We start from the raw sequence: 25071 nt of genomic DNA, 5'->3' as shown, positions 1-25071 counted from the left end.
ACCCAGCTCCTCGCTGCTCTTTGCAGTCACTTGACAAGCAGGGCCTGACCTTCCTCCGCAGCCCTTCAGAGCTCCCGGTGGCCTGAGAACTAACAACCCGGCTCGTGCTGCTGGCTCAGGCTGGGCTGGGCTCCCAGGCAGGGTGAGCTTTGTCCCCCTGGGAACTCCTGCTTCCTGAGTTCCCAAGCCTACTCTAGCAGCTCCGCTGGGGAGGCTTGGTCTTCTTCCACCTGGAGGAAAGCAGGATTTGGGGGCAGCTCCAAACTCAGGGCCCTGCGGGGGGTGGGGGGGGGGTTGGAGTAGCCTTCCATGGTCCTTGGCTCATTACAGAGCTGGTGGGTAACCAGCCTTGACAGCCACCACGTCCCGTGGCCTGTTCACTCACTGCTCAGCACTCCTCCCACGAGCAACGGCAGATCTCCAGGGGCTGGAACAAGAGTGTATGGCCTCGCAGGACCCTTCTTTGAGACCGAAGGACAAGGTTTTCTACCTCTGAGAACTAAGGCTCTGGGGGCCCAGGACATCTGAAGGAAGTGTCGTATGTTGCTGGTGTTTTGTTTTTGGCAGGGCTGGCGATCGCCTTTGGCCCCTACCTTTGCCCTTATATTAAAAGACACTGTACTTTTTAAAAAAAATGGATGATGTGCTGCATCAGCAGACAGCTGCCCAGTGTTTCCAAGACCCACTAGGAAGCGGACAGCAGGTTGGGCCCTTCCAGATGAGGCTGAGGATGGGAAGCATGTTTGCCATGTCTCCTCTGGGCAGATAATGGCCCACAAGATGCGTGTAAGCTGGCAAATGGGGCGTGAACATCCCATGTCCCGTGCCATTACCTCTCACCCGACCTCTTCTGACAGCTGGGCCTCAGTTCGCTGCTGGGGTGGCTCCCATCTGCCACCAGATAAATGCCCTGTGTGCTTTTCATGCTCCTGTTCCAGTAACCTGGGCTGGATGGTTGGGGGCAGGGGCAGCAGTTTGGCCAGCCCCTCTCTGGAGAGGCAGTGCCCCCCCCCCCGCCTTCTCCCCAGGGTGGAGCCAAGGGTGAGGGAGACCCAGAGAGGACCGGTAGGCAGGTGGAGGCTCTTGCCTTAAAGGGGTGCCTGGTCCTGCCCCCCGCTCCGGGAGTGTGCCGATGTCGGGGAGAGAAGCAGCCGCCGAAGGGCCCGCGAGGCAGCTGTTGGGGAGCGGCCACTTGGCACACCTTTCTTCTCCCTTTTGCATCTCCTTGTGGCCCTGGTCTGTCATTCTGCCCACTGTGCTCTGGGCCCTTGTTGTGCCTTTCCCCCGTGCTCCTCACCCTCTGGACTCCCTGTCCTGTCTCTCAGCCCCTGCCCCCACTCTGCACCCCTGTTTCTCTGATCCCCATCGTCTCCCTCTATTCTCTCTTCCTTTGTTGCTTTTTATCTGCCTCTGGCGCGGGGCAGAGGGGGGCCCCTCAGAGCACTGCCAGTGGTGTGCGGCGCTACAGGGGCTGCCGAGCACCCCCCTCGCTCCCTCTGACGGAAGGCTCTAGGGTTAACCTGAGACGTCTGTGGCCCATCTCTTCTCGAGGCACCAAGTCACCGTCCCTGAGGGGCTTCAGCCTGGAGGCTGCTTAACCTTGGGGCTCTTACCTCGAACTTAGCCAAATTGCTATGAGCTCTTGCGGGTTCCCAGTGGAGTGGTGATGGTGTCCCTCCAAGTCACTCTTAAAGCACAAATCCCGTGTCCTGTTGGTGTGGGGTTTCTGTTCTTAAAACAGGGCCACCCTGATCAGATTGCCCCGGGAGGAGCTCACCTGCCTCCCTCATGAGTTAAGGCATGCTTTGGGGGCCTGGGGTCCCCAGATGGTGTCTGACAGGCCATCTCCTGTTTCCTGCTCTCCCAGATGGAGACCTCACAGACACTGTCAGTGGCCCCCGCTCCACCGCCTCGGACCCGACCAGCAGCAAAGCTTCCACCAAGAGCCCCACCCAGCGCCACAACCCCTTCAGTGAGGACCAGGCAGAGACCGTGTCCTCCTCCGACACCACCCCGGTGCACACCACCTCTCAGGAGAAGGGCGAATCCCACGCTGTCGACCTGCCAGACCCCTGCACGGAGCTCGAAGTCATCAGGTCACTGGGGGTTGGGGAGCATCCGGGTGTCTATCCTGTCTGCTCCCAGCATCACGTTTTAGTCCTTGCACACTGGGACCCCACACCCCGGGGAGGGACCGGGATCTTCCTGGAGACTAAGGGGTTCTCCAGTGGTTCTTTGAGCTAGAAGAAACAGAGGGCCTGAGCCCAGAAGGCGGTGTGACACAGACAGCCGCGGCTGGCGGCTGGGGCCACACGTGGGCTGCTGGGGCATTTGTCAGGTTCATCCAGGGCCAGAAAGCCCCTTCGGACTGGAATTCTTCCAGTTCTTGGATGTCACCGAACAGTTCCTGAGATGTATACTGATCCTAGTTGAGCATGGCTCCTTGAAAGAAAAGTGTCTCCATCATGTGGACAGGGACCTACCTAGAAGGGAAGGAGGAGGGGCCCCTGGGTGGCTCAGTCAGTTAAGCGTCTGCCTTCAGCTCAGGTCATGACCCCAGGGTCCTGGGATCGAGCCCCACACGGGGCTCCCTGCTCTGCAGGGAGCCTGCATCTCCCTCTGCCTGCCTCTCTCTCTCTCTGACAAACAAATAAATAAAATCTTAAAAAAAAAAAAAAAAAGAAGGGAAGGAGGTGGCGCAAGACAGATTGAGCTCTTGGCCCAGAGCCTCCTGGGCTCCCTGACTTGCTCTGACTCCTGCCCCTCAGACTATAAGCGCCGAAGAAGAAGATGTGCATGTTGTACCCTCCGAGGCTTACTGGCCCGAGGCAGGGGTCAGGGGTCCCACCCTGCAGACTGGTTCAAGGCCTGAGCCGCTTAAATGGCTCAGACCTGGGGTCACCTTGCCAGGCCCATCCCAGCCAACTTGCCACCAAGGAAGTTTGAGCCCAGAAGACTTTGAGTGCACTTCTGGTTGAATTATCCACAGTGATACCTGATGGGAAGTGAGGTCAGCTCACAGCATACCCAAGGGGACGGCTAAGTAGAGGCGCCGTGACCGACCATGGCCCGTGCTTGTCCCCAGTACGCAGCTAGCACAGTTGTCGTCAGCTAGAAGTCACAGGACCTGCTCAGGGGTTCCTCGGGTCCCCACCTCTGCCAGCAGCGGGGGTACCTCAGGGCCTGAGCTGCTCTTGCCGCCCCCGCCCCCCGGCCTAGGGCCTCCCACCCATCACCCAGGACCGCCGAAGCTCCCGCTGTGCCCTCAGAGGTCACACGCCCAGGATCACCCCTTTGGACCCAGCCCGCCTAATTCTCCGGTACTGCGGCACTCAGGTGGTAAATGTCTCCCCATCACCACTGTCCCAGGGTCACCAAGAAGAAGAAAACTGGCAAGAAGAAGAAGACGAGGTCGGATGAGGAAGCTGGTCCACTTCACTCCTCCTCGACCCAGGACACCTGTGCCCGGCGGGGGGATGGTGACAGCCTGGTCAGCAGCCCAGGCCTGGGGCGGGCCTCCCCAGACGCGAACTTTACTTCCCCCCAGGAGGAGGGAGAGGGGCCCAGCAGCACAGCGGAGAGCAGCGAGCTCTCAGAGCCTGGCCAGATAGGCTTGCTTATCCCCGAAATGAAGGACACCTCCATGGAGCGCTTGGGGCGGCCCCTGAGTAAGGTGATTGACCAGCTCAACGGGCAGCTGGACCCCAGCACCTGGTGCTCCCATGTCCAGTCCCCAGACCAGTCCTTTCGGACCGGCTCTCCCGGGGAAGCCCCGGAGAAGCCGCCATTTTGCGACTTTAGTGAGGGGCTTCCAGCCCCAATGGACTTCTACCGCTTTACCGTCGAGAGTCCAAGCACTCTTACATCAGGTGGCAGCCACCATGACCCTGCAGGGCCTGGCCAACCGCTGCATGTTCCTGGTAGCCCTGCGACTGCTGGCCAAGAAGAGAGAGGAGGAGGAAGAGAGGGACAGACGCCTGGGCCCCTAGAGGACGCCCCCAGGGAGCCCCGGGAGCCGGAGACCCGGGAGGTGGACGCTGCGTTGCCCCTGGTCGGGGAGGGGCCTGTGCCAGAGCCAGAGCCTGGGACCCACGAGACTCTTTGCCAGCTCAAGCGAGACCAGCCCAGCCCGTGTCTGAGCAGCGCGGAGGACTCTGGGGTTGATGAGGGGCAGGGGAGCCCATCCGAGATGACCCACTCGGCAGAGTTCAGGTGAGCAGGGCTCACCTCAAAAACCGGTGACAGTGGGTGTCTGTCCTCCAAATAAACGAAGCGTAACTCCCGGAAGGACCAGCCTGGGCTGGGAGGTGGGATGGGGTGTAAGTCTCCCCCCCGCCCCCCCCCCACACACACACTTTGGCCCCCGGTCAGGGGCAGAGGCACAACAGCTGTGCTCCGTCTGGGTGCCTGTGTGGCCGTGTGGGTCTGTGTCACCTACTACCCTTGCCCTCGCCTGACACCCCCCCGCACTTGTCCCTCTCACAGAGTAGACAACAATCACTTACTCCTGCTGATGATCCATGTGTTTCGAGAAAACGAAGAGCAGCTCTTCAAGGTCAGTCCCAGGAACTCCAGGGCAAGCGGGAAAGCGTGCAGCCCGGGGTGGGGCGGGCAGGGGCCGGGGGGGCCTGACCCTCCTCTGTCGCGGCCCCTCAGATGATCCGGATGAGTACTGGGCACATGGAGGGCAACCTGCAGCTGCTGTACGTGCTGCTCACGGACTGCTACGTCTACCTGCTCCGGAAAGGTGCCCGCCGCCCCCCCCAACCCCGGGCCCGGCCAGGGCCACTGCTGGGGGCAGCGTGAGCATGAGGCCCGCCGCCCTCCCTTTCCCTGCACCGCCCCCCCCACCCCCGGCTCTCGGCCGCTCGCCATCCCAGGAGCCACAGCACCCCGTGTCATTCTCCTCCGCGGTGTGGAGGCCGGGTCTTAGAAAACGGGGCAGGGGGAGGGAAAAGAGGCCACTGTGAGTCATAGGCATTGGGGTCTCCTGTCTCAGGGGCTACGGAGAAGCCATACCTGGTGGAAGAGGCCGTTTCTTACAATGAACTTGACTATGTGTCGGTGAGTGCAGGCTCGGCAGTTGGCATATACCCTAGGCCAGGGCTCCTCGGCCTCCCGCCGGCGTGTCCCCGCCTGGGCCCCACCACCCCCGGGCTCAGGCATCAGCTTCTCTCTCAGAGCAGCGTCCACACTGATGCTGGGGAGAAGAACCGAGTCTGAGGACGCCTCTCCATCCACCATATTTCTGACCGTCCCTACCTAACTCATGCCAGGGTCCCGGGCCTCTGGGGCTTTGCCTTGGGCGACTCCGGGGTGTGCTTCCTCCCTCCCCAGCCAGCCCTCATTGCGGCCACGGCTGCCTCCTCGAGGGAGCAGCCAAGGCCCGTGCACATGTGAAGGTACTGCTTCTGGCAGGTGGGCCTCGGGCAGCAGACCGTGAAGCTGGTGTGCACCAACCGCAGGAAGCAGTTCCTGCTGGACACGGCCGACGGGGCCCTGGCCGAGTGAGTGACACGCCCCCCGCCCCCTTCCCGTTTGCATGGGACTGGAGAGCGGCTTGGACTCCCCAGCCCTGGGCCGGGGCGGGCGGGGGGGCGGGGGGGTGGGGGGGTGGGGTGGGGGTGGGCAGTAGGATACAAAGAAGTGGCGAACAAATGTGTTCCCCCTGGAACCTGCGGGGGGTGTACACGCACACTGATGGACTCTTGTCCTCAGCTCAGGGGACCCGAGACCCTAGGTGGCCGCCAGAGAGGAAGGGGGCTGGCATGAGTTACTAAAGGAAAGAAAGGGGGGCCACAGGAGTGCCTGGGTGGCTCAGTCGTTAAGCGTCTGGCTTTGGCTCAGGTCATGATCCCAGGGTCCTGGGATCGAGCCACGCATCGCTTCTCCCTCTCCCACTCCCCCTGCTTGTGTTCCCTCTCTCGCTGTGTCTCTGTCAAATAAATAAGTAAAATCTTTAGAACAAGAAAAAAGAAACGGGGGCCACAGAGTGCATACAGAAATGACCCGTAATAAGATGGTGTCATTATCCTGACTCGGGTCCCATCCGCACCAGCGTATCTGGTCTGCCCTCACCGGCAACCCCAGGCCCCCAGGGCCACTGGGAATGGCTCCCTCAGCCTGCTGCATGTCACTGCCCCACCTGCTGCCCTGAGCTCCCTCCCCGAAGTTTCTGTGACCCTCTCCAGGCCAGGATCCCGTCCAGTTGAGGGGTGGCCCCCCACCGGGCCTCTGACAGCAAACCCCACTCCCTGTGCAGGTTCTTCTTGGCTTCTTTGAAGTCTGCCATGATCAGAGGCTGCCGGGAACCACCTTACCCCAGCGTCCTGACTGATGCCACCATGGAGAAGCTAGCACTGGCCAAATTTGTGGCCCAGGAGTCTAAGTGTGAGGTAAGTGCCAGGAGTGGAGAGGAGGGATCGTCCCCGAGAGGCCAGCTGTGGTGTCAAGGTGAGGTCAGGCAGGGCAAATAGAGGTCTTTAGCGCTTGTCCGACCCCCACCCGGGCGGGGCTCTCCTACCCCTGGGTCCTGTCCCCCGCCCCACTAGGGCATGTCCTTGCTTCCTCAGTGGCCGATCCTGGTGCTGGGCCATCAGTGAGCCGGGCCCAGACCTCACCGCTCTGTCTGTTGCCCCTCCCAGGCCACTGCTGTCACCGTGCACTTCTATGGGCTTGTCCACTGGGAGGACCCCATGGATGAATCCCTGGGTCCCATCCCCTGCCACTGCTCACCCCCTGAGGGCACCATCACCAAAGAAGGCATGCTGCATTACAAGGCGGGCACCTCCTACTTGGGCAAAGAGCACTGGAAGACTTGCTTCGTGGTACTCAGGTGGGCACCCCCGCAGCGTCGGCCTCAGGCTCAGCCTGGAGCTTGTTGGGCCAGCCATTGAGGAGAGAAGCCCGAGGAGGCCTCCTCCCACCCCCACAAGGGTTTTAGAGTCGACCTGCCTGGGGATATTAGAGCTTCTGTGTAAAGCCAGCCATCTTCGGGGCCTAAGGAAATCTGGGGCAACAGATGTAGGTCTGGGCTGGGCTGTGGCCAAGGCTCTCACTGTCCCGGGTCTGCTGAGGGGCTAGCGTGCCCTCCTATGCCTCTGGTTCCTTCTTCACCCTCCATTTCACAGAAGATGGCCCCTTGGCCTCTGGGGCATGAGGCCCCAGCTTGCGGGGCGTCCCTGGGATCTGGGTTCCACCTGGCCCCCAGTTCCTGAGACAGGCCTCACCCCTGCTATGTTGTGCCCCTGCAGCAACGGGATCCTCTATCAGTATCCCGACCGCACTGATGTCACCCCCCTGATCTCGGTGAACATGGGGTGAGTGTCCTGGCGATGGGGGGCTGGGCAGGTGTGGGGCCTGGCATCGCCGCCCGAAGGTGGGGACTCTGGCTGAGCCTGCGGCGCAGGGCTCCTGTCCTCCCTGGCTTGAGCTGACACCCCCTCTTGTGCGTCAGTTCAGCCCACCCCACTCAGCCCCCCCCCGGTCCGGCAGCCTGACTGGTACCCGGGGGTCTGCTGGGCTCTGAGGGCTAAAGCACCCCGAGCAAGGGGAGGAGGGACGGCTTCCTGCTCAGGGAAGCAAGAGGAACTCCTTGCCAGGAGAGGATCTGGTCAGGCCGGGGAGGGGGTCCCTCCCCTGGGAAGCTCCCGACCTGACAGAAGACGGACACACACATGCCTGGGGACAGCCTCGGGCCCAGAGAGGGAGTGTGAGTGAATGTGCCCTGATCCTGAGAGGGCCAGAGCTAGGGGCCCGTTCTCACCCCTCGCCCGGCCAGGCTAACGCAGCTGGAAGGGTCTTGGCAATTCTGGAGACAGAAGTTGTTCCACAGAAAGGGGTGGGCCTGGCCAGCCGCTGTAAGCCTCTCCCGAGAGCCCAAGGGGTCCACACCGCCTTCTGGTGCCCCCCCGCCTCCAGGACCGCGGGTGCAGGCCCGCCGCGTCCGCCTGCCTCGGCCGCCCCCGCCCCCTCCTTGCCCCTCTCTCACCCTCCTCCTCTGGCCCAGGGGGGAGCAGTGCGGTGGCTGTCGGAGAGCCAGCACCACGGATCGGCCCCACGCCTTCCAGGTCATCCTTGCCGGCCGGCCGTGCCTGGAGCTGAGCGCCGATAGCGAGGCCGCCATGGCCGACTGGATGCAGCACCTCTGCCAGGCTGTGTCCAAAGGGGTGAGCGCCTCCGGCCTGCGCCGTCCATCCGGCCGCCTGGCCCCGTTCAGGATCCCCGGGGGCCCCTTCCCCAAACCCACACGCTCGGGGAGCAGCCCGTGAGGACCAGGGCAGGGGGGTCCAGGGGCGGACCCGAGTGCTCAGGGCCACCACTGTCACCCCTGTCCCCGCCTCCGCTTCTGAGGTGGGTGGAGCCCGTCTGATGGCTGGCCGGGCCGGAGCGGGGGGATGCTGGTGCTGGCCAGCCCGGAAGAGCGCCAGCTTGCCTCTCCCCTCCCCTCTGCCAATGCCCTTCAGGTCATCCCCCAGGGGGTAACTCCCAGCCCCTGCATCCCCTGCTGCCTAGTGATTACCGAGGACCGCCTCTTCACGTGCCACGAGGACTGCCAGACCAGCTTCTTCCGCTCCCTGGGCACGGCCAAGCTGGCTGACATCAGTGCCGTGGCCACTGAACCGGGCAAGGAGTACTGTGTCTTGGTGAGCTGGGCCGGAGGGGGGAGCAGGCCCTGCAGGAGGGGCGCTGCATCTGCTCACCTGGGGACCTGCTCTCCCCAGGAGTTTTCCCCCGACAGCCAGCAGCCCCTCCCCCCCTGGGTCATCTACTTGAGCTGCACATCTGAACTGGACCGATTCCTGTCTGCACTGAGCTCGGGGTGGAAAACCATCTACCAGGTACCTGGCCGCCCAGGGCCCCGAGGAGTGAATGGAGCCACTCCCTGGGGAAGGGTGCCCTGCACGGTACAGAGGCTGGAGTCAGGGGCCTGGGGACAGCACTGTACCAGCAGCTCCGTGCACCTGAGGCTACAGCTGATAGTCGAACCCAGGAAACGCCGCTCCTGACCTTGGTCCCATGGTGTGGGGGTGACTCTGGGGTTCCCACGGCTCCCCGGAAGAGTGGGGTCCCGGCCGCAGCCCTCACAGATTCCCTCCGTACCCCCACACAGGTGGACCTCCCCCACAAGGCCATCCAGGAAGCCTCCCACAAGAAGTTCGAGGATGCCCTGAGCCTCATCCACAGTGCCTGGCAGCGGAGCGACAGCCTCTGCCGGGGCAGAGCCTCCCGGGACCCCTGGTGCTGAGGCAGAGCCAGCCGGCACCCCGGGGGGCCGAGAGAGGCCTGCCGAGCAGCACCTGCTGTCCTCGCTCCGGCCCAGGCTTCCAACCGTGTTCATAGCCCACTCCCGCCCTGGGGGGCAGAAGCATCGGCCGGGGCTCGAGACAGGGTCTCTCCCCTCCCAGGGATGCAGAGCGGGTGCTCCACGCTCTCGGGCATCCCGCCCGGCCAGTGGTGACCGGAGGGCGCTGGGGCAGAGGGTCTGAGCCCTATGGGCTCTGCGTACGCACGGCACATGCAGATGCATATGCCTCTCTTCCGGGTAGCGACGAGGGTCATGGCAACTCTGAGGAGGAGCGAAGGACTGAGAGAGCAGGAGTCCCCCCTTCCTCCCCTGGGTCGGGGCTCCGGACCGGCGCCCCACCGTCCTCGTTCACTTTTGACCACTTAGCTGGCTGTGCAGGGAACCTGGACGCTCAGGCCTCCGTGCATGCTCCCTCCTCACCAACTCCATCCCCAGGCACACTGCTGTCTGCCTTGCGAGGGCCCCCCCCACCCCCCCGCTGGGGACCGGGCGGGGGGGGGCAGGGGGGGTAGGCTGGGCGGCCCCTCCCTGGCTGCTCGGAGGCCCTGCATGTCCTCGGCCCCTGCCTCTTCCCAACCCGCAGTGCCCAGCGGATCCAGGAGGACCCGGGAGGCAGGCCATGTCCTTCTGCCGGGAGCAAAGGGGAGGGAGGAGGGCCTGGAGAGGAGCAAAGCCCCCAGCCTGGCGTCCCAGGGTGGGCCTCCTGACCATCCCCTGCTTGGCTGGAGTCGGGCCCTCTGGGGGAAGAGGTCAGATGGTCTGGGTTTGGGGTTGTTTTTTTTTTTTTTAAATAAAATAGACATGTTATATTGCCAAGACTTGTCACGGGCCCTTTGTGACCAGGCGGGAGGTGGGGGATCTCCAGCCCCCCTCTAAAGCCCCTCGGCCATTCATTCCCTGATTTTCTTCCGTCAGCTGTGCAGTGCTGACACTGGGCGCCCGATCACCCGCTGCCCCCATGCTGCTCTCTGGAGCTCAGGCCCTGAGGGTTTCTTGGCCTGACCTTTTCTCTCCCTATTTCCTGCAGTGCCCAGGGGAGGGGAAGCCACCCCGCTAGTCCCCTGTCTGCACGGCCAGGGCAAGGCAGTCCACAGCCAGCCTCCCCAGCTCTGGGGACGAGGGCCAGCCATTTGGGATAAACTCAGGAGAGTCCAAGCTGTCCCCAGACTTCTTGTTGAGCTGCTGCCCTGGGGCCTGGCCAGAGGGTACTGCCAGGCTTACCAGGCGCAGGTGGTGAAGGGGAAGGTGCCCTGAGGCGCTCAAGCACCCTGCACTGCCACCTCCAGGCCCTCACACCTGGGAGGAAAGGGGTGGGTGCTGGGAAGGGTGGGCATGGAGGCTATCGAGGTGGGTTCCAGACAGGGTGGCTCTGCCTCTGGTTCTGACTAGGACTTGGGTGATGCGGGCTGTCCGTGGCAGGAGGGAGCTGCCCTGGGGACAGAGGCCAAGGAGGGCAAGGTGGTGCTGGCTCCCAGGGGTGTGAGGTCCCTTCTGACAAAGGGCCATTTCCATGCCAGGGCCTCTCCTCTGGAAACCTACAGCCCAGAAGGGGCTCCCTCCATGACTGGGGCAGGACGGGGGCGGGGGGGGGCAAGTCCCCATGGGGTGAGTGACCGAAGCCACGGGCCACTCCTTGAGACACATGGCTCAAGGGTCCTGAAGTCCTGGGAGGTAGGGACGGGGTGAAAGGAGCCAGAAGTGGGGGCGGGTGGGGGTGGGGAATGTGAACCATCTTTTACCGGTGAAGCCCTGTGCCAGGCATGTTCTTCACACACCTCTAGTCCTCCAGAAATCCTCTGGGGTAGGTATTGATATGCCCATTTTACAAACAGACTGAAGCTACGAGAGAGGAAGTGATTGCCCAGGGTCACACATGATAGATGGCAGAGCCTGGGATTCAAAATCAGTTTCACAGGGCTCGAGGAGCCCTTCGCCCCCTCTGCTCTCCCTGACAGTGGGACCATAGACCGTGGGAGCCAGACTGGAAGACTGAGGCCGGGAAAGGGGAGCCACAAGGACGGTGCAGGGTGGCTGCGGACAGCTGCTGCATTGCCTGGGCACGCGGTTTCAGGAGCCTTCCCCGGCGGTCGCCCCTGGGCCTAGGGCTCTGAGCTGCCGCAGGACTGGCTAGACCAGAGGTGGGGCCAGGGCCACCAGCCCTTTGCCCTGGGGCCAGAGGGACGACCGGAAGACCAGAAAAGCAGGAGGAGGTGTCTCAGCTGATTGGCAGCTTCTCCCCGCCCCCCAATCTCCCTCCTGCCCCAGGTGACCTTTTCCCCAGATCCCAGGGTCTAGGCACACCCCTGCCGGGAGGTGCGGACAACAGCGACGGCTGGGATTGGTCAGAGCCAGGGGGGACGTGTCCCAGGCTCCGCCAGCCCTGGTGGCTGAGCAGAGCAGGTGGACTCCCAAGATAGACCAGGAGCCACCGGCCTACCCGACTGGGACCTCTGCCCTCCAGACATGGCCCCAGGCCCCCTTGGTCCCCAGCCCTGTGGCCGTGCAGGGGTGCGGGCAGCCTAAGCGCCACCACCCCAGGGCCTGTGCCCATGTCCCTGACCCAGGCACGGCCGGCCTCAGGAGCAGAGGCCATGGAGACAGTTGCCCCAGCTGTGGACCTGGTGCTGGGGGCCTCGGCCTGTTGCCTGGCCTGCGTCTTCACCAATCCCCTAGAGGTGGTGAAGACGAGGCTGCAGCTGCAGGGGGAGCTGCAGGCCCGCGGCACCTACCCACGGCCCTACAGGGGCTTTTTGGGCTCCGTAGCAGCTGTGGTCCGTGCGGACGGGCTGTGTGGCCTGCAGAAGGGGCTGGCCGCCGGCCTTCTTTACCAGGGCCTGATGAATGGCGTCCGCTTCTACTGCTACAGCCTGGCAGGCCAGGCTGGCCTCACCCAGCAGCCTGGTGGCACCGTGGTCGCGGGCGCCGTGGCTGGGGCACTGGGAGCCTTTGTGGGGAGCCCTGCTTACTTGGTGAGTGCCTTGTCCCCATCCTCCACCACCCCATGACCCATGACCCAGCTCCCTCGGGGGCTCTGGAGCCTTCCAGGCTGACTCTGGTACCAGGTCGGGTGGGCCAGGCCGGGTGGGGCCGCTCCAGGCACATCCCCTGCCCGGGGATTGGAATCCGCCCCTGGGCCCAAGCCACAGGGGTCTTGCCCCCATGCTCCTTCTCCTGGGGTCCCTGCTCCACTGGACCTGGGCCGGGGTTGCGGGGGAGGGCAGAGGGTGGCAGGACCGGTGCTGGCTCAAACCCAGCGTGGTGGCCTGTCTTCCTGTGTGGCTGAGCAAGTTAAGAATAAGCGAGGCCCCCGCGTCCTAGGCTGGAGGAGGAATAGTCATGATCCCATAGTCAGAACAGCTTGTCCAGCGGAGCAGAGAGGCCCGGAGAAGGTCAAATGCAGACCCAGGCTGACCTCAGATCCCCCCCCCAACCCTATTCCCCACGCCCCCTAAGCTGGGGGTGTGGGCTCCTGGAGGCCTGGACGTCGGGGTACAGCTCGTCCAGTCCTCCGTCACATCCGCTCTCACAGGTCAAAACGCAGCTGCAGGCCCAGACGGTGGCCGCGATGGCCGTGGGGCACCAGCACCATCACCAGGTAGGAACTGTCACTCCCCAGAGCCCCCCAGGCCGGGTGGGCTGGAGGGGCTGCCCAGTGACCCGGTGCCCCTCTTCTCCCCGACAGAGCGTTCTGGGTGCCTTGGAGACCGTCTGGCGGCAGCAGGGCCTGGCAGGGCTGTGGCGGGGCGTGGGTGGGGCCGTGCCCAGAGTCATGGTTGGCTCAGCGGCCCAGCTGGCCACCTTTGCCTCTGCCAAGGCCTGGGTGCAGGAGCAGCAGGTGAGTCAGGGACACCTGAGTCTGCCCACAGACACAACAAAGTCAGAGCCATTTGCCTCCTTCCTCCCTGTGCGGGCCCTCATCACACCCCGACATCTCCAGCTGGACCCCCACCTAGGGAAGCCCAGGGGGAGGGGACGGACAGGGACCCGAAGAAAGCTGAGGACCCCGGCTCTGCCCCTGTGCCCAGCAGGGGTGGGGACCGGCCTGGCAGTGAGCCCTGAACTGTGAAGGAGCTGGGCCGGGGCAATGGCTGGAGGGGCCTGGTCTGCCCCCTTACCCCCAGCTCTTCCGGCCCCCAAGTGCTGGGAGGGGAAGGTGGGCACCTGCAGGGGTCAGAGTCTGTCCCGTCCCCACAGTGGCTCCCGGAAGACAGCTGGCTGGTAGCCTTGGCTGGAGGCATGATCAGCAGTGTCGCCGTGGCTGCCGTCATGACTCCCTTCGACGTGGTCAGCACACGGCTGTACAATCAGCCCGTGGATGGAGCCGGCAGAGTGAGCAGGGGAGGGTGTGGGAGAATGTGGGGAGCTGGAGAGCACGCCCCAGCGCGCGCGCGCACACACACACACATACACACACACACGGAGCCAGAGACATGCAGACGTGTGACACACACACCAACACGTTGATTCGGCTTGTTTGCCGAGCACCCATGTCCCGGGCACGGGCTAAGCATGTTCACACCTGCATTTTGTTCTAGCCTCACAACCACCTTCATTTTCCTGATGAGGAAACGGAAGGTCAGGGAGATCTAGTGCCGTGCCTGAGGTCACCCAGCTGCTGAGTGCAGGAACCTGGCCAGGAATCCAGGCTGGACTCACGGCCCGGCAGACACACACGGGCCACCCCGTACCCTGGCGCGGGTTGTGCTCAACACAAAGGTGCCCTCCAAAGGCTGAGCTCGGGACGAAATCCACTCATGTGCCACTAGCCAAAGCTCGGCCCCGGGGCATGGGCTGTGGCTGCCTGGAGGAAGAGGTCTCTTCATAAATGTCACAGCCTAAAGGGCCACCTTTCTGTAAGTTGCCAGCTTGGGGAGAGTCTGTCTACTGACGTGCCGCAGAGGCCCCTACACACAGACACACCCGCTTGTGGTCGCCAGGGCTCCATGACCCCGCAGTGACCTCCGCCCTGTGTCTGTCCCCAGGGCCGGCTGTATGGTGGACTTGCCGACTGCCTGGTGAAGATCTGGCGGCAGGAGGGCCCCCTGGCACTCTACAAGGGTCTGGGCCCGGCCTACCTGCGCCTGGGCCCCCACACCATCCTCAGCATGCTCTTCTGGGATGAGCTCCGGAAACTGGCCGCGCGGGGCCAGCGCCAGGGCACCTAGGCGGCATCCCTCATCGCCGTATCCTGACACAGCCCGGGACCTGGCAGGAAGCGACGGCCCGCTCCGGCTGGGAATGGCCGTCTCAGAGCAGGCCACAGGCCCAGACCCTGCCACACGTCCGAGGAGAGTGTGGACAGCTCTGGTCAACCGCGACCCCTGGCCCATTCAGGGCCTGAGCCTCTGCTCTGGATCACCAGCCACTCTGTTCTCCTGCAAGTTCTCTTCCCTCCCTGCCTGGGTTACCTCATCCCAGGACCTTACCCATGATTACAATAACCGCTCCGGGGCATAACCGTCACCACGAGCCGGGTCGCTCACATGCATCCGCTTGCTTAGTCCTCGAACAGTACGAGACAGTGAAATCCTCTCGTACCAAGAGGAAGCTGAGGCTCAGCAAGGTAAAGTGCTTTGACCAAAGCCACACAGCTTTGAAAGGATGGAACCAGGGCTGGCTCTTAGCTCTGCCCAGTGCAGACTGGTGCCCCTGGCAGGAGCCAGGACCCTGGGGGCTGGAAGGCCCCGAGTGTCACTACTCATGGGGAGGCTCCAGGATGCACCAGGAGGCTGTCATGTCACACCTGCGTCATGAGCTCAGGCTGCCATAAAAAGCGCCTCAGACCAGGGGTTCAAACAACAGATCTTGTCTCACAGTCTGGAGGCTGGAAGTCCAAGATCAAGGTGTCAGCAGGGTTGGTTTCTCTGAGGCCTCTGTCCTTGGTGGCCCTGGGTCCTCACACGGTCTTCCTTCTGTGCCTGTGTCCGAATCTCTTCTAATAGGGAGACTAGTCGTGTTGGATTAGCACCCACCCTAATGTCCTCATTTTAACTTAATTACCTCTGTAGAGACCTCGTCTTCAAGGACAGTCACAGACTGGGGGTTAGAACTTCAGTATATGAATGTGGGGGAGGGGGGGCCTAATTCAGCCTGTAACATCAGCTGAGAGCTTTTACTGAGGGCCTCCTAGATGCCCAGCACTGGTGGCGTTTGCACAAATCCTCATGACCATTCTGAAAGGGAGCTCTTGTGATGCCCATTCTTCAGATGAGGAGGCTGAGGCCCGGGGCAGGGAAGTGACTTGCTTAAGGTGTCCTCACCCCGGGCCCTTTCCCCAAGCTGCAGCCACACCCCCCCACTGAGTATGTTCCTAAGGCTCGCGCTGACCTTTGTGCTTCAGAGATGGACACCGAGTACCTGGAAGGGGCAGGACTGGCCCAGGTCCAGCAGCCTGAGCCGCCACACCCCACGTCTGCCGTTCCAAGGGCACGGCTCCCCAACGCACACTCCAAACCAATAAAGTTTTCTATTTTGTTTATTTCCACGACTCCCTTCTGCTGGCAGCCTCAGTCTCCCCCACCCGTGAACCCCCACCCTTGGCTTGCTCTCCTCAGTTGGGAAAGGAGGATCCACAAGTTTTGGGGCAGGCCAGTGGCACCCCACCGCATCCAACCCGTCGGAGGCCTGCCACCTAGTGGACACGGGGAGGGCCGTCAAGGAAGGCTGCCCCGCGGCTGAGGGAGAGGACCCAGACCCGGATCTCAACCTCAGGCTGTTGGGGGATAGATGCCCTCCCTCCAGACCTCAGGCTGAGGATGCTGAGCCTCAGGCTGTGGGGACACAGAGCCCCGCCTTCCAGAACTGGGGCTGAGGGGGCAGAGCCCAGTTGCCAGGCTGGGGGCTGGGGCAACAGCGACACCTGGGGCTTCACGAAGGCCCTGTGGGGCAAGCCCTAGCCGAGCCTGAAAAAGTGGGCCCCCAACTTGAGCGCGGACAGAGGCCAGAGACCAGTGCTGGAGATGCCCGCCCCGTGTCATGCTGCCCAGATGTGGAGCCCCTGAGCAGCAGGTTGGCTCCCTGGGCCCATAACCCTGCAGCCCTGAAGGTGTGAGACCCCTGCCTCCCCTCCCGGGCCCTCCCCTGTCCTCCCCTCCGCTCCCCCCTTCTGACCCCTCCCCTCCCGGACTTCTGACCCCTCCCCGCCCCTCCCCTCCCTCCACTGACACCTTTGCCCCATGACGTCGGTCTCTCTGGTGCAGACCTGGCCTGAGGCCGGGGCTGATCCCGGCAGCCATGTTCTCCCTGCCATCCCTCCCCTCCTGGCTCCCCAGCTTCCCTTCCCTCCGGTGGGGCTCCGGCCTCCTCGACTCTGTCCTTCAGGGTGAGCGCCGCCTCCTCATCCCGCGCAGCTCTGGGCCCCCCGCAGGGTGGACCCCCCACGTGGGTCTCGCACCACCTCTCACCCTGCCAAACTCGCTTGCCCTCCCTCCTGCCCCTCAGGCCTCATCGGGGCCAGTGGAGTCTCGGTCCTGAACAGCCTCCTGAAGGTCTACTTCTTTGTGAACTGTGCCAAGTGAGTGACTGCCAACCCAGCCCACTCCCGGCCCCTCCCTGGGCCCTGGGCCCTGAGCTGACTCCGGCCTCCGTGGGGGAGGGCTGGAAGGAAGAGAACCCCGTCCCCAGGGTGCGTTTCTGGGGGCACGGGGTCCGCTGCCTGGGCCCAGGCTGGTGGTTCTGACCCTGCCCACGCCCGCTCTGCCCGACAGCAACTCCGAGCGGCGGCAGGAGAAGCAGCGGCTGCAGGCCCAGTGGGCCTTGCTGGAGATGGTGCACCTGGCGGGGCTGGCCCTAATCCTGACCATCCTGGGGGCCCGGGTGGCCGCCCTGGTGGTGCTTGAGTTCTCCCTCCGGGCTGTCTCCTCACTGCTCTCCCTGGGTAAGGTAAGGCTTCCAGAGGAGGTGAGTCACGACCCAGCCCTGGGCCCTAGTTTTCCCCCTAGAACACAGGAACCTGGGCCCAGCTGGAGCACTCTGTCTCCTCACCACCCCCTTCCTGTAAGGCTGAGACTGGAGAGTGCAGATTGCCTCCGGGGGTTGGGAGCCCAGTCCCCGCCGGCCCACAGTGGCCCAAAGCCCCAGGCCAAGAAGACGGCGGTGGCAGCTCCGGGCTGTGGAGCTCCCCACGCGCCAGGCGCCGTGCCAGATACTTTGGGGGCGTCATCTTGCGCATCCTCACAATCATAGGGGGTAAAGCTCTGCTGTGATGGGGGCACTAAGGCTCAGAGAGGGTGAGCGGCTTGTCCCAGGTCAACCAGCAAGAAGTAGAGTGAGGATTTGAACCCAGGTCTTCAAGGCTCCGAACCACCAACCTTCAGAAAGAAACAATCGTGAGGAGATCAGGCAGAAAGAAATGGTCCCAGGAAGGGCTTGACCCGAAGGCAGTATTCCTTCTCTGGGGACGATTCCCAAGGTTCCTTCTGGCTCCAGCCTCCTACAGAGTGGTCTGTGTGCCTTCACAGCCGCCTGGGCCCATCCCCCGCCCCTGTGAGAGAGGCAGCCCCCCTCCCCCCCCCCCCCCCCCCCCCCCGCCACTGCGGCCCCTCTTCCGCTTCCTTCCCTCCCCCCACCTCCCCCCTGCACAGGGCTCCGAGAGGGAGAGGCTGCAGCTGTACCTGCTGAGCCAGTACTCACTGGGCTGTGGGCTGACCTGCGGCCTGAGCTTCCTGCAAGAGGGCGCCCCTCACCGCACCCTGAACCTGCTGCTGGGCCTCTGGCTGGCCACCCTGCTCAGCGCGGGTGCCCGGCGCCTCTGCCGCCACGTCTGCCAGCTCTACGACGAGCTGCACAGCGGCCTGCGCTGCTGCGGGCTCTGCCTGGGCCTGCTGGCTGGCGCTCACGGCCTCCCCCGGCTGCTGGCCCGCGCCCTGGCCGTGGCCTTCGCTGTGGGCGACCTGGCAGCCGTGGCCCTCGTCAACCGGGACTTCCCGACCACCTCGGACGCCGTGCGCTTCTGGATGCCGCTCATCATCTGCTACACCCTGCTGGTCATCTACATGCAGGGTGAGGGCCACAGCTGGGGACCTGGGCACAGCATCATCACGCTAGGCCCTGGGGAGGTCAGCCCTGTTTAGACACCGCCCCCCTCCCCGCCATCCCAGGGCACCCAGTCTAGTGACAGAAGCCATAGGGAACAGCTCAGGGAAGGGTGTGGCGTGCGGCGGGAGCCCTGAGGAGATGGAGCTTGAATTGGGTTTTGAAGGATAAGTAGGAGCCCCTGGGAGAGGTGGGGGGTGGGGGCAAGGAGGTCCCGGCAGGGGAAACCACACATGCCAAAGCCCAGAGGTGAGAGAAGGCACGACGTTGTCGAACTGGAAAAAGTTGAGTGTGGCTGTCACCCGGAGGGAATGGGGAGGGGATGAGGCTGGCCAGTTTCATGGGGGCCTGATGGGGAGCCCTCATCAGCCAGGCTGGCCGGCAGCTGAGAAGCCACTGCAGGTTGTCAGCAGGGGAGAGTGACCTGGGGCCCCAGGCGTGGCGGCAGGTGGTGACAAGCACCCCCTCCCCCCAGAGGAACAGCGGCAACACCCCGGCCTGCAGAGCCAGGTCCAGACGTTGCTGGTGCGCATGGGTGGCCTCTTCGTGCTGCTGCTGACCGTGGGCTGCTGGCTGGACCTCCTGGGGGTCCTCCTGTCCCTGCTGGGTGAGCTCTGGTGCCTGGCAGGCAGCCGCACTCTGCTGGACCTGTGCCGGATACAGGTGGGCACTCCACCCCGAGCGTCCCCCGGACACTGAGCCCTGCCCCAGACTGCGCGAGGAGCCTCAGCACGCCCCAAGTTTACAAAGAGCTGGGGTGACCTCTCTTGGGGTGGGGGCAGAAGGAGCTGAAATCCCCTCTTCCTCCTAGTGTTAACCTTTGACCCCTCAGAGGTCCCGAGTGGGAGGAAGGGCCTGGGTAATCGGAGGCCTGAAGTCCCCCACCAGAGGATGGGGGAACTGAGTGGTGTCCTCCATCTTTGCCTCCCCACCTTCCCTCAGGATTTTCCATCCCGGAGGCCTTCGGGGTCAGCTCCAAGGCAGTCCCAGCCCCAGCCCTCAGCAGCTGCCCAGCCCCAGGACACAGCCCCCTCCTGACCTGCCTGAGCAAGGACTTGAAGTCCGTCTTAGGCCCACCCAGGCTCATCTGGAGGCCTTGACTCCAGGACACTGCCCCGCAGCAGAGGGGCCAGCCCCACCAGGAGTGAAAGGTGGGCGCTGGGGGCTCCTGCAGGGAGGCGAAGGCTTGGGGCTAGGGACCTCAGAAGGGGGGCACCTGGAGGCCAGTGGGTGAAGCCCTGTTTTTCTCAGGATGGACAATGGATACAGCCCCCTCAGACCCCCCCCTTTCCCAGGGGAGTTGGGGAATAGGGGAGAATTGCATCCTCAGAATGGCCCCCCTTTACTGGCCTCCCTCTCCTCCTCCATGAACAACAATAAAGATGATTTTTCTCAACCTGTGCTTAGAATCATGAACACACAGAGAGGGAAAGAGGCTTTTCTGGGGCCACACAGCCCTTCTGGCTGGGGCAGGTTCCGGGGATACATGCGGGCTGGGTCCCCTGGGGTTTAGGAGTTCAATATTGAGGTGGCTGAGGATTCAGTGGCATGGACTCGTGGTCTAGCACCCACTTGCAGTTGTGGGTGGACGGTGTCCGTGCTCCACCCCATCCTAGGCTGTCTAAGACCATGAGGGTCCTTGCTAGCTCAGCCTCGTTCAGCCCTGACTCCCCTGCAGGGCCCAGCCCAGGGAGGCCACTGAGTTTCTGGGAAAAGGTTGGGTACCAGCTCCTCTCCTTACTTTGCTGTGTGCCATTGGGTGAGTCGCTGCCACTCTCTGAGCCAGTCAGAAGAAAAATGGCCATGTATAGGATGCTTACCACCTGCCAAACACTTTTATGATCTCTTTTTGTTCTGACATCAGCCGCAGAGACAGGTACTGTTATCCCTTTTTAACAGATTCAGAAACAAGCCCAGAGAGGTTATGTAATTTGCTCAAGGTCACGGAGCTAGTTAGGGGCAAAGCCAAGACTGGAGCCCGGGTGGCCTGACCCCCAAAGCTCAAGTGCTTTGCATGCTTCCTGCTACCTTCTTCTTGTTGAAGAGCTGGGGCCACGGAAACCAACAGAGGTGCATATAAAAAAATATGGCAGGTCCATTCCTGGAAGTTTCTGGAATGTGGTTCCAGCCACCTTGCGAGCAGAGTAGCCTGAGGTTCCATCACAGCCATGTTTTCCTGGCCTGGGCACCGGGCCCACAGGGAATGAGGGCCCTTTCCGAGGAGGGGCCCCACAGGGCAAAGAAGACTGCTAGCTAGGGGGTGTCCAGGGGGCTACGAGGGTCAGGTTGTCTGGGAGTGACCGAGGACACACCAGGAAGGAGGTGAGGCGAGAAGTTTCTTGGAGGATTCCAGGCTCTGGCAAGCCCTGCTTCTCAGCAAAGGCCACCGTGCTCACCCGGAGGATACTTCTTCTGGAAGCAGACAGAGTCTGGTGTAGGATTCTCTGTTCCCCACCCCAGGGCACACCTGGGACACGGCGGCAGGCTGGCCCCAAGGCTGGACAGGGTGGTTTCAGCTCCTTCAGAAATGGCCGCCCAGTGACAGCTCAAGCCCAATCTCTGATCCCTTGTTCTCCACGCTCTACCCCCAGGAGGGCCTCTCAGCTCCAAAGTAGCTGAGGTGGGGGAAATGCCTGTGGTTGCCCCTTCTCCCAATCCAGGACCCAGCCCCTGCTCCGCCTGGGAGTGTGTTCAGTTCCCTCTGGGCAGGAAACTTGCCCCAGTCTGGGAGGAAATGGCTCAGTTAGCTGGGCACACGGCCAGCCCTTGCCAGACCCAGGCACCAGGGTCCGATTCGGGCCCGATGTTTTTGCTGGAAGGTTCCCTGGCCTCCTGGCCCCCAACAGCCTGGGATCCGGTGGGGATAGGGCTGGGAGGGGATTGGATTTGGCGGTCCTTTCCTTTTTATGGACGTGGGGACCATTTCCAAACAAAAATTGGGCCGCATGGGTTGGAATAGAATTCTTTTCTTATCTATTAAATTATTTTTGTGAAAAGTCTGACAAGGGTATAAAAATTAGATCACTCTAAGTGAGGCATTTAGCAAATCTCCATACCAAACAAAGAAAAACAGGCCTGAAGTCCAGAGAGCAGAGGAAATCCAGAAGGTACAGTCTGGAATGGGGTATGCAGCTGGGACTCATTCTCCTACAGGGACTATAAGAGGCCCGAATCCTGGGCCTGGACCAGCATCCTTCTGAAGAGGTGGGAGACCAGGACTCCCAGTCTCTGCTAAGAGAGGATGGTAACTAACCTCCAGGGCAGCTGGGATTGCGGTGAGCCAGCCTCCTCCCTCCTGAGCCCCCTACTTCTGGCTCTTCTGAGCTATGGCATTGTCCCTTTGGGCATCTTGCATGCCTTCCCCTGTTTGCTCATTCACAAGTAATTACTGAACATCCGCAGGGGCCAGCAGGCTCTGGGCCAGAAAAGATGCAGAAGTAACAACTGTGCTATAAAGAAACATAAAGCTGGGTAAGGGGATAGAGTGGGTTGGGTCCAGCAGGCTAAGGAGAGGGTATTTGTTAGTCACAGCCACGTAACAAGTGGCCCCAAAACTTAGCAGCTTAAAACAACAGATACTTATTGTCTCCCTCTTTTTTGTTTTTTTTTTTTTTGGGGAGAGAGTGCATGTGCTTGAGCGGGGGTGGGGGGGTGGGGGGGTAGTGTGGAGAGGGAGAGAGAGAATCTCAAGCAGGCTCCATACCCAGCCCAACATGGTGCTCCATCTCACGACCCTGAGATCATGACCTGAGCTGAAATCAAGAGTCAGACGCTTAACCGACGGAGCCACCCAGGCGCCCCTACTGTCTTTCTGTGCTTTGGGTCCCCCAGCCTGGAAGGGTCCTCTGGCTCAGGTTCTCCTCACAGACCAAGTCAAGTTGTTGGCCAAGGCTCTGGTGTCATCTTAAGGCTTGACTGGGGTAGGATCCACTTCCAAGCTCACTCACATGGTTGTCGGCAGGGTTCAGTTTCTTGTGGGCTACTGGACCGAGAGTCTCGGTTCCTCTCTGGCTGTTGGCTGGGGGTGTCCTTAGTTCCCTGACACATAGGCCTCTCCATAGACAGCTCACAACATGGAAGCTGGCTTCCCTTAGAGCAAGCCAGGGAGGGACAGAGAAAGAAGACAGCAGGACAGAGGTCACAATCCTTTTGTAGCCCGATGTGAAAAAGCAACACCCATTGTTTTTGCTGTATTCCATGGATTAGAAGCAAATCCCTGAGTCTTGCCCACCCTTGAGAGGAGGGATTACACAAGGGCAGGGCAGAAGGTGTGGAACCTTGGGGGCCATCTTTGAAGCTGCCTTCCACCGAGGGCTTCTTTGAATGGACTGAGGGAGCAAGCCAAGCAGATTCTGAGGGAAGAACATCCCTGGCTGAGAGAAGAGCCCGGGCCAAGGCCCTGAGGTGGCAACAAGCTGAGAGTATTGTAGAAACAGCCAGAAATTTAGTGTGGCTGGAGTATCAGAGAGGATGGAGTGGCAGGAATGAGGTCGCAGAGGTGGGCAGGGACCAGCTCACTCAGGGCCACAGTGAGGGTCGTGACGGGTAGCAGAGAGTTTGTACAAGGGAGTGACATAATGTGACTTACATTTTTAAAGGATTCCTCTCCTTGCTGTTTATAGAATAGTGCAGAGACAGAAAACCAGTTTAGGAGCATTTGGAATTACCCACATGAGATGATAATAACCCTGGGAATAACCCAGGGCTTGGACCAAGATGGTAGCCATGGAGGTAGCCAGAAGTGGATGGATTGGATTGGATGGGTGGACATGGCTGGATGGGTATGGATGTATTGTGATGAGTTCATAGGGCTTCCTGATCAATTAATTAGATGTGGGTATGAGAGAATGAGAAGAACCCAGGGCTCTTAGCTTTTTGGCCTGAAAACCTGGTGAATGAGGTGGGAGGCATCTGGGGCAGAGCAGGACCGTCTCGCAGGTGCGGTCAGCATTGGCGGGAAGGCCAGGTGTTATGAGGTTTGATGAGGTGTGGGGCTCAGGGAGGCCTCACTGACAAAGAGCTGTTGACCTGGAATCCTGAACATTCGGGGGGAGTTCCCAGACCAAGGGAGTGGTGGGGAAGCCCAGGCGCTGCGCCGCCCGAGGGGCTAAAGAAAGGTCTGCGTGGCTGAGCAGAGGGGGTGAGAGTCCCAGCAGTGGGAGACATTGTCACGGAGGCTGGCTGTGGCCAGATCACCCAGGGTCACAGGAGGGCTTGGCATTCTCCCCCCCGCCGCGGAAAGCAACAGGAGCCCCTGAGGGGCTGTGTAGGAGCCCTTGAACATCACACGCTGCTCTAGCAAGATGGTCCGGCCATCAGTGGAGATGTGTTGTGAAGGAGTAAGAGCAGGGCCAGTCCAATTTTAAGGGCCCCCCTTAGGAAAAAGAATACAAAATCTGTATTAAATGAATAGTGATAGAACGATAAAGAAAAGCATAACAAATTGCTGGAGGCCTAGAGACTTGGGTTCCTTCTTCTGACATCTCCCTGGGCAGCATGCCAGGAGCACTTAATGGAAAATGCTTCCTGAGTGCGATCTGGCTGCCTCCCCTCCCAGAACACTCTGTAACTCCCAGCAACCCTCACAAGGGCCCCTACAAGTAAGAGGCCTACACAGTCACCGTAAACCCACCTTGGCTAAGAGAGAAGTAGCGAGGCCAGCTGGGGGTAAAGGAGGGGTCTCAGGGACTGGGGTTGCTGAGTAGATGAAGCCAAGGGTGGGGGCTCCTGGTGGGGATGGGGGCTCAAGCTGGGGGACGGGATCAGTGAGGTGTTTGAACAGGGGCTCAGCCTGGGCCAGCAGCCGAGGGCTTGGGGAAGTCTCAGGGCCCTCAGGGACCTGACTGACGCCAGGATTTCCCCCTCTCTGTCCGAGAAGGAGCTCTGACCTTCAAGGCTGGGTTCAAGGAGCCTCGAGCCCCCTCCATGGCCCACCCCTCACTCTGGAGCCCTTGCTGATTTGGCAAACCATGGGAACCAACCAGCTTAGACAGTGTCAGTTCAGGCCCCCGGAGCAGGAGGGGATTAAGACCCAGACGATGTTGTCATAGCCAGGTCTGGGAGGCTGGGCCCTGTGTGGCCCAAGTGGACACAGGCTTGGGGCCTGAGAGGAGGGGAATTTATGTGGCTATAATGTGGCCCAGTCTGCTCCCCCTGGGTTTTTAAACATTTCCCTACACACTTGGCCCGTTCAGTAGAGTTGCCTGGAGCCAGGCCACCTGTTTGAATGAAGCTCATTTACTAACATTGTGACCTTGAGCAAGTTATTGTCTGTGCTCAGTTTCCCCACTTGTTGAGTGCACTGAACAGATGGTAGGGCACGTAGCCCAGCGGCTGACTGTGGGCTCCAGTCCCCACCAGCCCGCCAAGGGACCATAATTTGCATTACCTGCCCGCAGCCTTCAGAGCAACCTGGGAGGAGTTGACTGTTTCTTTGTCTCCTCAGGAGAAAACCCAAGGTACAGAGAGATCCCATGACTTGCTCAAGCTCACAGAGCTAATTAGTGGGAGAGCCAAGATCCAAATTCAAGGAGGTCTGACTCCAAAGCCCAATCCCTTTACAGCTCACTACCCATCACTACTTCTACGTGATTTGCCTACGCAACTACTTAAGACCTCCATCTCCAACTTGCGCATTTTGTAGGAATTACTGAGTCCCTACTATGCACCAAGCATCATGCTGGGTGCTGGAGACCCAGAAAGTAATGAGACAGAGCCCTGCTCCCAGTCTC

The 25071-nt window shown here is 61.7% G+C and overlaps 3 protein-coding genes across 4 annotated transcripts in view; all 3 read left to right on the top strand.

Moving 5' to 3' along the window:
* PLEKHM2 (pleckstrin homology and RUN domain containing M2) overlaps positions 1 to 10123 on the top strand; it is a 38930-nt gene extending 28807 nt beyond the window's left edge. For both annotated transcript variants that reach the window (XM_028108233.2, XM_028108232.2), the window contains 13 exons: positions 1868 to 2096; positions 3370 to 4212; positions 4486 to 4555; positions 4657 to 4747; positions 5000 to 5064; positions 5419 to 5507; positions 6263 to 6395; positions 6645 to 6835; positions 7254 to 7319; positions 8009 to 8168; positions 8466 to 8645; positions 8724 to 8840; positions 9113 to 10123. In XM_028108233.2, the coding sequence (XP_027964034.1) occupies positions 1868 to 2096; positions 3370 to 4212; positions 4486 to 4555; positions 4657 to 4747; positions 5000 to 5064; positions 5419 to 5507; positions 6263 to 6395; positions 6645 to 6835; positions 7254 to 7319; positions 8009 to 8168; positions 8466 to 8645; positions 8724 to 8840; positions 9113 to 9247 (2369 nt within the window). In that variant the 3' untranslated portion in view covers positions 9248 to 10123. The remainder of the gene's footprint in view (positions 1 to 1867; positions 2097 to 3369; positions 4213 to 4485; positions 4556 to 4656; positions 4748 to 4999; positions 5065 to 5418; positions 5508 to 6262; positions 6396 to 6644; positions 6836 to 7253; positions 7320 to 8008; positions 8169 to 8465; positions 8646 to 8723; positions 8841 to 9112) is intronic.
* Positions 10124 to 11042: 919 nt separating this feature from the next.
* Positions 11043 to 15785, top strand: SLC25A34 (solute carrier family 25 member 34). Its single transcript, XM_028108392.2, has 5 exons — positions 11043 to 12276; positions 12837 to 12902; positions 12990 to 13142; positions 13502 to 13636; positions 14290 to 15785. Exons 1-5 carry the CDS (start codon positions 11857 to 11859, stop codon positions 14470 to 14472), a joined length of 957 nt encoding a protein of 318 aa, XP_027964193.1. The 5' UTR covers positions 11043 to 11856; the 3' UTR covers positions 14473 to 15785.
* Positions 15786 to 16534: 749 nt separating this feature from the next.
* Positions 16535 to 19701, top strand: TMEM82 (transmembrane protein 82). Its single transcript, XM_088022601.1, has 6 exons — positions 16535 to 16628; positions 16748 to 16820; positions 17014 to 17188; positions 17890 to 18307; positions 18816 to 19003; positions 19283 to 19701. The coding sequence occupies exons 1-6, from the start codon at positions 16541 to 16543 to the stop codon at positions 19376 to 19378; spliced, it is 1038 nt and encodes a 345-aa protein (XP_087878727.1). The 5' UTR covers positions 16535 to 16540; the 3' UTR covers positions 19379 to 19701.
* The last annotated feature ends 5370 nt before the right edge of the window (positions 19702 to 25071 follow it).

The sequence above is a fragment of the Eumetopias jubatus genome, unplaced genomic scaffold (assembly GCF_037043125.1).
Source record: "Eumetopias jubatus isolate StellerSeaLion01/CBP00866 unplaced genomic scaffold, mEumJub1_p1.0 scaffold_4, whole genome shotgun sequence".
Taxonomy (NCBI): Eukaryota; Metazoa; Chordata; class Mammalia; order Carnivora; family Otariidae; genus Eumetopias; species Eumetopias jubatus.
The sequence above is the reverse complement of the archived record's forward strand: the minus strand, read 5'-3'. Positions and strand labels throughout refer to the sequence as shown.